The sequence below is a fragment of the Mytilus californianus genome, unplaced genomic scaffold (genome assembly GCF_021869535.1).
Source record: "Mytilus californianus isolate M0D057914Y unplaced genomic scaffold, xbMytCali1.0.p SCAF_6, whole genome shotgun sequence".
NCBI classification, from domain to species: domain Eukaryota; kingdom Metazoa; phylum Mollusca; class Bivalvia; order Mytilida; family Mytilidae; genus Mytilus; species Mytilus californianus.
Genome location: NW_026262712.1, coordinates 22,483,203 through 22,496,456, shown reverse-complemented (window position 1 = coordinate 22,496,456; position 13,254 = coordinate 22,483,203). Strand labels below are relative to the sequence as shown.

Sequence of the window (13,254 nt, the reverse complement as noted above, 5' to 3'; positions counted from 1 at the left end):
CATACATATTTCAATTATCTAACTGTGCTTGTAGTATGATGCTTAGATGCGACATTTTTTCATAATGTAGCTTAGTTCGTTTCTATGCTATTTGTTCAAATACAAGCCAAGCATTTGGTTTAATAATTTACGTATTGCATAACTAACCCATCAGCACACATTCGAATCGAATGGTCTCTCTCTGGGTAGACTGATCAGAGAAAAGAATGAAAAGAAGAGAACTCTGGTTGATAGCTTTCTCATTGGCAATCATACCACATCTCCTTATTTCTATAAAGAATATCGATATTGACAGCTTATGTAGATAAAAGACAGTAAAGGTCTAACTAATACTAGAACTTAGTCTAGAAGACATTTACCATCTACAAAATATGTCAAAATCTCCTTTTCAATCATCCATATGTAACTTTAAACATTATTTATAGATCAAATCCAGTCTCAGAGGAAATCTCCTTGTGGAATGACACACAATAAGCACGCTATTGACAGCTTGAATAATTAGAAAAGACTTAATTTGGTTACTTCAAGGGTCAAAAGGATATGTGTATACAAGTTTTCACTGGTAATTTGTCCAGCCATATTATTTATCATTCCATTTTCTCGATATAAATCCCGAAGTCAGTCGTACAATTTCTTGCGTAAAAGTTTTGTACCAGAATGGATGATATAACGGTCTTGTCCCATTTATGTGTCCTTTTATTGGGGTTCATATCTACTTAAATGGAATAGACAAATTTATTTGGATAAAAGTTACAAATTTAACAATGTTCACCAGCTTTGTAAACAAGTTGTTTATGAGTATCATCCGCTCCCCAAAGTAAAATTAAGAATTTTGGTAATAAAAACATTTTTTGCTTAAAAGTTGTACAAATTAAATAAAAGAATATATTCTGACAAACTATAAATTATTAAGATGTAAATGAGTAGATAGAAAAAGGAGTAGAGTTCAAAGATGAATTATGTGTTCCTCTATTAATTCAATATACAATAAGTATGTCTTGATATGCACCGTTGACTGATGCAGATCTTGGCTTATAGATAACTTTTTATTCAAAACAAGAGGGGGCGGAAAAACCTCACTGGTTCATGAACCGCCTCAGGTTTGGACAAGTCCATACAACATCTTCATTCCCACTGTTAGATAACAATATATAATTGTGATGCACATCTAAAAACTTACAAGGCTCGCTCACCTGTTTCCTGAAAATTAAATTTCATTTTTTTGCGTAATTCTATTAGTTAATTTCAACTGATAATTGAATATTCTTGGTTCATGAACGGTTTGAAGCAATCCATAGAAGGTCATGTTTTCTGCTTTAATACGTATTCATTACATTGGTTTTATTTTCCTATCTTATTGCATTTCTACGTGGACTTTACTTGTTACATTTGTGCTACGCCACTGACTGCAATGTGTATACTTACAATATGATTTTTGAAAAATGGAAATATGTTTCTTTTAAAATACCTAGAAAAGGCTTTTTTATAAATATGATTTAGAATGACGGTTGCTCTACATTGATACTACAAATAAACTCAATAGGAAGATGGCAATTTGACTTCGAGTCTTCTCCTGGGTTTTATCATAAAAAGTAGCAACTTAGAAAAACAGTAGTATTGTCGCCTATGAAGAAAAACTACCATCGTGTTCCCTTTTAGCATAATAATGCAAACGAAACGATGTTATTGACATGTCATGAGTTACTGTACATGTGCGACTATTTAAAAATCAAAGTTATTACTTCCAATTCCTGAATGCTAATAATAACTCAAGATCAACATATTACACATAATGACATTCAACTATTTTTTTTCAAATCTCATAAATCTTGTTAAAATGTATTTAATATTATCAAATGAAAAAAACAACTTTCTTTTAAAAGGTATTTGAACTTATCAAATGAACCTGACATGACTTATTACTAAAAATTAACCGGGTTGACCAGCTAGTTATTTGAGACGTAAATAAAATCGTTTGTAATTACACAAGATGACTGTCATATTCGTCATTTTATAGATATTAATTAACCTTTCGCGTATTTTTATATGTTGTTTCTAAAGTTATTTCTGATTTGAACAAATATCCTGATCGCGATAAGAAATATCAGAAGAATTATTAATTTTTTGCTTGTTTTGTGATACATTTTACTTTACGTTATCCGTGCACAAAATAAAGGAAAAGTGTAGTACCCTATATTTAATGTGTACATCAACATAACATAATTGAGGAGGTAAAAATGAAATAGGCTAATGTTTAAATCTAGTTACTATATAGCATATTCATCGGGGTTTTTGTGAGGTTTTTTTTTAGCTCAATGGTCGACATGAAATCACTTAAATCTGGCTGTACAATTGACAGCACCAAAATGTAAAGGGGTCTTGCATGGAAATTACTATTTTGCACAGGTGCACAGCTAGTCCTTACGAAACTAGAGCTATTCATTTGTTTGCGTTCAAATGACATTATTGTTCTTAATTGTTTTATCACATAATTGAAATCTGATGTACTTACCCACATGAGTTGGCATATCGGTCAACCTCCATACAGACTAAGCTTAGCTTACATTATTGACATGAAAGCAAGACACAGGGTCGCACTTCCGAAGTAAACAGACCGCGGAAGACACCAACAGGATAGTCAAACTCATAAGTCGAAAACGAAAAACGACCAAAAAGACAACAGTCTACAATACACAACATAAAAACCAAAAGACTGAGCAAAACGAACCCCAACCAAAAAACGGGGGTGATCTCGGGTGCTCCCGAAGGGTAAGCAGATCCTGCTCCACATGTGCCCGCGTCGAGTTGCTAATGTAAGTACAAACCCAGTCTAGTTCGGTAGGTCACATTCGAGGAAAAAAGAACTGATTATTCATCAAAGACTTCCATTATAAAGCACACAATTCTTAGCACTGTTAACTCTTAGAATATTTGTTGTTTTTATGACTTAATTATCAACAGAATATGTACTAAATACTAGCAATATTAGTTAGAAAAAGTCAGAAAATTCAAACAGCTAATTTTGACAATATACTTGCGTACATGTATAATGAAGGTAAATTCAGGTTAGTCCTTCGTAAGCAACAAATTTATGAAATGTTATTTTTTTATTTTCTAGCAATGAATCGATATCGCTGCTGGAGGACTTAATATGTGTGTACCATTAGCCCAGTAGTCAGTGATTCGACACTGACATGAGTTATAACATACATTTTCTTAAATTTTCAGTTGATGCATTTAGAAATTTTTTAGAAACTAAGGTTACAATTCCCTCCAGCAAAATTGACCTTTGATAGTTATGGCTATTCTTTTTATAAATTTGAGAATGAAAATGGGGAAAGTGTCGAAGAGACAACAAGCCGAATGAAAAGCAGAAAACAGCCGAAGTCCACTAATGGGTCTTCAACACAGCGAGAAAATCCCTCACCCGAAGGCGGGCTTCTTTTTGCCACTAAACAAAAATGTGTACTAGTTCAGTGAAAATGGACGTCATACTAAACTGCAAAACATATAAATGAACTAAAATTTAAAAAACATACAAGACTAATAAAGGCCAGAGGCTCCTGACTTAGGACAGGCGCAAAAAAGTGGCGGGGTTAAACATGTTTTGTGAGATCTCAACCCTCCCCCTATACCTCTAGCCAATGTAGTATTAACAAATATACAGCAATACGCACAGTAAAACTCAATTTAAAAGAAGTCCGAGTCCGATGTCAGAATAGGTAACAAAAGAAACTAAGCAAAATGACAATGATACATAAATTAACAAAGGACTACTAGCAGTTACTGACATGCCATTTTAATCATACATTTCCTCAAGCTGGTATGTTTATAAATTATTGGCTTTTACTTTTTTTTGTTTAGAGAGTTGCTACTGAAGGTAAACCCAGAAAAGTGTATCGGCCGCACCAGATTTATAGAGTGTTTTCACTATATTGATAAATTTCTGTTTGGATGACAAATCAGTATAACAAGTTTTGCTTTTTTCTGAATCAAATTTATTCTATGTAGCAATATTATATAACTATGTGATGAATTATTCCTAAATAAACATTGTTAAAGCTTAAGTCATGTAAAGCAATACAAATTTGCCATCAAACAAAGTCTCCCGTCTACTGCTGTAAACACAACAAGATATCTGCTTTATACTTAACAGTATGCGGTTATATTCAGTATGTGGTTTTGTATTATCTCTGCAAATGAATGGAACAACATTGCTCTAACGGGTTATTATATAATGAATTTATATTCTAAGAATCCAAGCTTTTAATCGTATTTGTGGTTGCTATTACTGTCGTGACTCAGTATACAAACATAATTAGAAAATGTAATAAAAACAGATTGACTTAAAACCGTAGAAATGTGTGGTGCTTAAATCCTTTATATATATAATTACTCAAATATAGTAGGTTTATGAAAATATTGAAATGCGCACTTACACTGGAATACCAAGGAATATTATTTGGTCCCATTCTTTCATATATAACATCTGTCCCTTCAAATGTAGACACTTTCCATCATCGTCTTCAAGAAAATCGTCGGATTGTGCTTGAGATGTGCCTTCTGTTAAAAGAAAATTGGATCTTACTCACGAAAGCAAATTTATTTCATAGTAAAAATAACCCGTTTTGATCTCATTCAATCTTATTTATTTTTTTTTTATTCATAATCGGCGAAATATCAAATAAAGTGTATACTTATGAAATTTCCCTTTGAATAATTATTTAGAAGGCAAATATGTCTTTGTTAGCTTATGTAAATATCGCTAACAGCTTTCCAGCACACAGACCATAGAATTATAAATTGAAAACAAAATATGTTGTTATAAATTCATCGGATGTAGATTAAATAATGTCAATGATCAGAAATATGAATGTGAACTGGTATTGTCCATCTAATATCACCAAGTTTCCAACTTTTAGAACCCCAGTCTTGATATGCCCTTTATTTATACCGCATTTAGCTCTAAAACGATACCTTTTTGTAAAAATAGATAAAGATCACTAGAGACAAAGGATTAGCCTAGAAAGACCTGTTATTTAAGATAACCAGTTTTCGTGCTTTTGAAAGGTACATATAAAACATTCTTGAGCATCAAACTATAAAAAAAGACATCTTATGCCAACTTTGCTTGAGAGAGTTGCAGCTCTTTTTTCAGTACATATGAAAATAATGTGGTATGATTGCCAATGAGACAACTCTCCACAAGAGACCAAAAGACACAGAAATTAACAACTATAGGTCATCGTACGGCCTTCAGCAATGAGTAAAACTCATACCGCATAGTCAATAATAAAGGGCCCCGAAATGACAAATGTAAAACAATTCAGAAAAGAAAACTAACGGCCTGATTTATGTACAAAATAATGAACGAAAAACAAATATGATACACAGCATCAAACGACAACCACTGAATTACAGGCTCCTGACTTGGGACAGGCACAAACAGAATGTGTCGGGCTTAAATTTGTATAGTTCATCAACTAATTTGCAATCCTAATGTTTTATTTTGATTTTACCAGCGATGCAAATATAAGACAATATTTAATTGCATATAAACACTCAAGTCAGATCAATGTGTAGGTATGAATAAATGGTGATGTGGGGACAGAAGACAGCAATCCAACGACTCAAATAACAAAAAAGACACCAAGAAAGGCACAGACACTAATCAACAATAGATAAGTGTCTATAAACAACATGCCATGCACTAAAATTATTAGTTAGTAAACTGTAACTGAAATATCTGTTCAAAAATAGATATTAAAATTTATATAAAATAATAACACGAGACAACCATTGATGAGATTCCTGATTTGGGATAGCCACATGAATATATGACAGAATTATGTTATGTGATTAACTTTTTGAACCATCCTCCTTTTAATCAGGGGAAAAAAGAAATTCAAACAAAATGAATTTATGAAAATAAAAACATGCACAGGATATCAACTCTACTCTAAATTAACGGTATAATGTATAAAAAAAACATTAAAAAAACAAGTATAAACAAAAATAAATTATACCATATCAATAAAAATCATAATATCCTCGCAGTTATTCAAACTTTTTAACCTGTTTACATGAAATCACGCCACCTTACACTTTAATATCAGTTGTTCTACTTCGTCGAAGATTTCATACGTCTTAAACAGTGCAGGGAGACACAAACTTGTACAATGACCAGATAAAACTCTACAGAACTTTGATGCAGAAAAACAAATGAAACTTGAAGTATTGCTGAATGTGAACTACTGAATTAGACTTATTACCGGGTTTGTACTAACATGAGCAACACGACGGGTGCCACATGTGGAGCAGGATCTGCTTACCATTATGGAGCACGAGTTTTTGGTGGGGTTCGTGTTGCTCAGTCTTTAGTTTTCTATGTTGTGTTTTGTGTATTTTTGTTTTTATGTTGGTCTTTTTATTTTTTAGCCATGGCGTTGTCAGTTTATTTTCGACTTATGAGTTTGAATGTCCCTTTGGTATCTTTCGCCTCTCTTCTTCAAGTTTAGAAAACTGCTATTTAAAAAAAAGAACCAAGTATTAACTTCGGTCAAAACCAGGTCATATAGAACAAAACTCACATATATCGGTAATCAGACAAAAAAATGAAGTTTTAATTTAGAAATTTATTTTTATACTGTTATGTGATCAAAGATGTTTGTAATTGATTTGCCTTGTCTTTAATTTTATGTTCAAAGTTTACTTTATGTTACAGTAATTAATCGAAAGGTAAGATTTTTACTATTAGTCAACATTTTAATGATTCTTATGCAGAAATTTAATCAATGCATGCGTTTACGTAAGCATATATAATGTTACTATATAATGCATAAAATTGAAAACCGAAAAATTTTATTCTAATATCCGGATAATTTCCGCTTAACTTTAGAAAATGATAAAAACCACAACATCAAAGAATGAGAGGATTGTATAAATGTTCCAATATATATGCTATGTACCTAATTTCTCTTTGAATGTATTTTAAAAGTATACATTTACTTTTCGTGGGAAAGAACGTGAGAAATAATGACGAAGAATTAAAAAAAACAACAAGTAAAAAACTCTTTCTTGTAATACCAGAGGTGGAATTATTGCTATAAGAAGTATAATGCTTGTTTTCGTGTAGATTTTAATATCTACATCTTTCCAATACTAACATTTTACAAATACTATATTTTACAAATGCGATCGATTTTGTGTCCAAACGTTTGGTTAACAAGGACATGCGACTGAACTGACAGTAACAAATATTATAAGACAAGACAAAAGCGTTAACATCTTAATATGTTTACTATAAGACTTTTATTGAACAATGCACAAAGACGGTTTTATCTGTAACTAGCAAAGAAAACATGGGCGCATCCATTAACCTCTCACGTGACCGATCCGCCGTTACGTCATGGACGTAATGCATAATCAAAACATTATCAATTTTTTGTTTACATTTACATTTCTTTCATTTTCTGATTTATTTTGTTAAGGATAGTGACGGTAGTTATAAAAAAAGGTGGGGACAATTCTTGTGAAGATACTTTTTGTACAAATAATCGTAGAAAACTTCAGATGTGGAAAAAATCAATACGTGAATAACACAACAATGCAAGTTGCACAATGACTGTCCTTTTATGATTACATATACATTAAATTTGATGCCTTCTGACGAGCCAACAAAACTTGATTGGGACCAAAGCTATAAACAGAAAAACTTTGCATAAACAATTTTTTGTATGTTCGGAGCATTTTTTCTGGATGGTGCGCCAACTGCACAAAATCTTTTTTTCTAAATAAAACTTATTATGAAGGTAAAGTTACCCCTGGTAGACGAATGTTGACACGCCGTGAAACGACTATGAAAAAAATGAAAGAATTCGATTACGACAGCACATCTACCTCTTTTTGTCTAGAAGCTGTACACATTTCTTTGGATAATGAAAATGAAACCTATCCCTAAGATACATGTAGATTTAACGTACTTGTTCTGTAATTGTAAGCAAACCAACCCAGTATGAAGAGACGACCTTTTTAATTCATGCATGACGACTAATTTTACTGCAAAATGACAGATATTCAGACATCAACTCAGACAAAAATATTGTTACCAGAGGAGAAAGGAGTTCAAAATTAAATAAAGGGGGGGGGACGACGTCAGCGTATAGAAATATGATTGAAAGTGACGCCTTATTGTATACCTGTATAACTAAGGAATTTTTCTTTACTTAAGATGAATTAATACACGAATTTAATATTCAACTCGATATTGTAGATCAGCTGTTGCTCGTACTGATGAGGTTAACAGTTAGTTTGATATTTGGTTATTTTGCGCGTCGCTTTTATATTTCGATAAGCTTGTAAATTATTTTATTCTCGGATGCCAGTTCTAGCTAAAAACCTTAAAGGTTTTACAAACAGCTGTATCCATTAGACAAATCCCAGCAAACCTTACTATTTCCCTTGCCTATATATGCCCCGACATACTGGTCCTTATATGTAGCCCTTTGTGCTTTAAGTATATTTTCACTTTACTTTCTTTATACGGCGAAAACAGTAATCTCTGTTGAAATTTGATTTGACCTTTCTTCAGTAGATTGTTCTGTGCATGGATTATACAATTCTACACATTTATATATTAGAAAGGATTTTTCAAAGGTCTTGGTAATCAAATAGTTTAATTACTAGAAGTTTCGGAAGCGTAGCTATAATCCGACACTGAAATTCTGACAGTCCAGTAGTCTGATATAAAATCCCTAATGTAATACTGTATTTCACTGTTTTATATGCACCGGGGATCTATATAAGAGTCTTATACAAATTCAGGATAAAAATATACGAGAACTTTTTTTTTGGGGGGGGGGGGGGGGGGGAGGAGGGTTAGCAAAACAATAAATGACGCTTATAAAACACAACTGATCTTTTTATTTACAACATCAACTCAGACGATGTTTAAATTATTTATTTAAAGCACGGGTACATGATGTTAAGCTATACATACTGGTAGCTTTGTGCTTTACATGGCGTTCGAGCTTGTTTTTATGTAAAAGAAACTGGAGTCAGGGGAACGACTAATAACTATATGATTACATGGGAAAGTTCAAAACTTCTTAACTTGGGCCAATTTTAATGGAAAGTTAAGTCTATATATAGCCCGACGCATCGATAGCATAGCGCAATTCATGTTAAAAAAAATAAGACGAAAAGTCACTCAATTATGAGCAGTATACGTGCGTCGAATCACATGCTCAAAAATCCCCGTCTCTGTGAAAAAATATATTGAAAAGTTACAGTATATTTATTTCAGAGACTAGTAACCGCGCGTGGGACGAAACGGGCTGTCGGATTATAGGGACGTCAGACTTGAGGAATGTCAAATTTTAAGACTGTCTGTTTATAAGGAAGTCGGACTTGGGGAATGTCGAATTTTACGACTGTCTGATGATAGGTCTAACCACAGAAATTTCTATGATTTGATAAAATTGCACCTGGTGTTCTGATATCACATTCGACCCAGCAAGTCCGTAAATCCTCATCAGGTACCCTAGCCAAATGTACTTTTATTTACTATAATGACTATATAATAATCAATAATGATTACCAAGTGATTATAATCGTTATGTAACCTGATACTTAAGTCAATATATTATGTCCCGAGTGTAAAGTATCAGTTTCATTTTTAGGGCTCGACACCTGGCCTGCAATTAATACACTTATAATTTGAATGTCCATTCCTTATCTAATTACTTTATTATTTAAAGCATTTATAATTTTGCCGAGGTCAAGTACGCCTTCGCATTCTTGTGTTTACGTTAAGCAATTATAAGCGGTCTGGGAAATAGATGTGTAGCTTGTTTTAATTTTTTTTTCACGACTGTAATGGCGACCGCTACTACGACGACACATAGGAGTCGCGTCACAAACTAAGGCAAATATTCTGAAAAACCTGTCTATTAGGTCAATTTTTCACTTCCTATGTTTGGACAGTTGTTAACAAACAAACAATGATCAATACACATAATTTATTTTAATAAGCTTAATTCACTAGATCAATATTACCTGTAACAATGTCTAAGGGGAAATAATATTCAACCTAAATGACACATGATTAGAAGGTACGGAGTGCTTGCAGTATCACGAACTACGTCAACACGAAGCAATAATTGTTGATTGGGTCTTGAATACAAATACCGTAATGCTATTCAGTAAGGTTGATTATATAGGGAATCACTGAAGCATGAATGAAGCGGGCTCCCTCTTAGGCAGTCCGTGGACCCCCTCTTATGAAAATTTCTGAATCCGCCACTGACATGTTCATAATTTCAAATTCTTATTCTAGCCAATAAAACCTTATCCACATCATAAAACAACCAATCCAGATCCAATTTGTTAAGTAACAATTTCAAGATGGCGAGAATATCGAATGAAACATCATACCGAGGTGCGACGCAAATACAAATGTAGCATTAATTTATCATTATCAATACAAAATTAACTGCTTTACTATTTATCAATATGAATTTGAGGCGACATTATATAGCATGGTAAACCAGTACAGGCAAAATTATTCATTGATCGCGGGTATCGGATCGGATCTTTAATACCCATACTGTAATGAATAGTTGTAAAATATCTTCTCCTGATTTTCCATTTTGTTATAATCCATTATCAAGCCTCTTATTACCTCTATTCTGGGAAATTCTGCAACCGGTGTCTGTTACGACTACAGCATTTCCACACACCCAAAGCAGGTAAGAATTGAACAGAAGACATTTTAATCTTTCAAAATCCGTTCAAATTTTTGGCACCGGTTCGGAAATCGCAGAGGTAGATTATGAAAATTTTCCCAAATAAAGAGAATTCGATGATTTATGTACAAACAAATATAAACAGTTAAAAAAAGTGACCCTCCCCCTCTTCAGCTTCTTCTTTTTAAATCAAGTAAAATGGTACTTTTTAATGTTTAATAGATATTCCTAAGCTATTTCGATTTTTTATTTAGTATTTTTTTATGTGCGATTTTTTTTGTGGAACTTTGGGTAACTTATAATAAGGTTAATTTATGGACCGAACCAAATACGTCCTCGTTTAACAGGTGCAGCCATAATTGCTTACTTTTAATTTCCTCGTCCGATCATGTCTATTAAACATTTACAGTTGGGAGTAACGCGACCATCAATGAATAAAAACATATCAATCTTACCTGATTGGTCTTCGTCTTTGGTAGGAAAATAGTAACTTTTCCTAGATACGCCAAACACCGACAACAATTCAAACACATTATTTGTATGAACTTGTATCTGAAATTGAAAGTGAATAAAATGCAAATTTCTACACATAAAGTAAGTAGCTGAATAAGAAAATCAACATTTAGTTTAAAGAAAATTAGAAAAAAAGATGGAGAGAATAAATTTATCATAATTCATTGATTATTCATATGCAGAAGACTATTTGTTTTAAACATCGACTTTTAATCATTTGAGATTCCCACCTTATAACCTTAGGTTATTTGAAACAGAATATGCGATGTAGAGAATGTGATTTATAGGTAAATAAAACTAATTTCATTTCTACACAAATATAATTAATACAAACTAACAAGTACATTGTAGGTCAAGAAATGAGAAGTTAAAATAGTTGTTATGATTTGCCATCAGAATAATCAAAACGTAAGCCGTTTGGTAGCATTATGATTTTCGGAATATTGATTACAATACCCTCTTCTTGCATTAAACATTTTTCATTTGGCAATATACAATGCACTAACTAAACCATCGAACTATTAATGATAAGTCGGGTACTGGTTTCAGAGGTATAAGCTTTTCACAAAGTTCTAATGTTTTGACAGGAAAAAATGTCTCTGGACTTTTCATAGGTAATACATGGTGATAACTACGTATATGGTGTAGGTAAAGTAGAGAAAGATTATAAACCATTGTGAAATCTTTTGCAAGATGTGAGACAAGATATATTTGTTTTAAAATAAGTTAAAGAATATAGTAGAAAAGGATGGGATACTGTTAATTGATTCATGCCTCAAAATTCCTATGCACAGTTGATGAAACCAAGAGGAAATAAACAGCGTTGTGTTTGTTGTTCTTAAAATTCAAAGTGAGGCCTTCAATACATGGAAAAGCTAACACCATGCTGCAAGTTCAAGACGCCTCTTAGAACCGGTTTAAGCGAGAAAGTCGATCGCACAACAACTGGGTATTGAAGATGGCCCAAGGTATCAACTAATTAAAGACTATTATGGGCAATTTCTTTTTTCTTTTCTTTTTTTACGAAAAAAACACTTTTGTCAACATTTTATATGTTTTGCTTTCCAAAGTTCTAGACTCGAGGGAACAGAAAGAAGTTATTAAAAAAACACTCATATGGTATAAAGTGTACGTTGTATTACTGACTTATTGAAACTGCATACATGAGAAAAGATGAATTAATTCAACTTGTGCAGAATTTACTAGCAAACTATGGCAAGCCGTTCTCGTCAAAACTATGTTTAACCCCTTTTTTCGAAAAAAAATACACAATGAGAGTTAAAAAAAAACACACTGAGATTTAAAAACCTAAAATAACACACTGAGAAATCAAAATTACACACTGAGATTTTAAAATTACATACAGATATTTAAGAAAATGAAAAACACACACTGAGAATTTAAAATTACACACTGAGATTTTAAATAGACACACTGAGATGAAATAAATTGAAAAGCACACACTGAGAATTGTTAATTACACACTGAGATTTCAAAAAAATACACACTGAGATTAATATGCACATTACTAATGAATATGAATAATTCAACAGATTAATACCTTGGTCTCCCGAACGCTCGTCATTATAATGAAATGCGGTTCCAACAAACAACATTAGTAATAAATTTCAAGACTTAACATCGTTTTTTGCTAACTCATATTCATAAGTTTGTTGCCTATAATTCAGATTATAACTAACAGGGTATCGGGTTTTTTTTTTATTAAAATTGTTTAAGCATGGCCGGGTCCCTTTTCAAAAGTCTTTCAACTGTTATCCTGAGGCCTTGGGTAAAAATGTTACTGCATTGTTTGTCTTTTTGCAGATTGTTCCAGTGTTTTTTTTTAATTTTAATAAAGTTTTTCACCATTTGGTTATATTATTTAATGAGAGTAACTGGATATTTTACTTGTTCTACTGGTCTTTGATAACGAAGTTTTTCTATACGTAATATAACGTTTTTTTATATAACGTTTGGCGCCAAATTAAAGGACTAA

The 13,254-nt window shown here is 32.4% G+C and overlaps 1 protein-coding gene across 2 annotated transcripts in view; it reads right to left on the bottom strand.

The window, feature by feature from the left end:
• LOC127704335 (soluble guanylate cyclase 88E-like) overlaps positions 1 to 13,254 on the bottom strand; it is a 208,183-nt gene that overhangs the window by 39,565 nt on the left and 155,364 nt on the right. For both annotated transcript variants that reach the window (XM_052208350.1, XM_052208351.1), the window contains exons 4-5: positions 11,201 to 11,297; positions 4,440 to 4,563 (exon numbers count right to left, since the gene is read on the bottom strand). In XM_052208350.1, the coding sequence (XP_052064310.1) occupies positions 4,440 to 4,563; positions 11,201 to 11,297 (221 nt within the window). The remainder of the gene's footprint in view (positions 1 to 4,439; positions 4,564 to 11,200; positions 11,298 to 13,254) is intronic.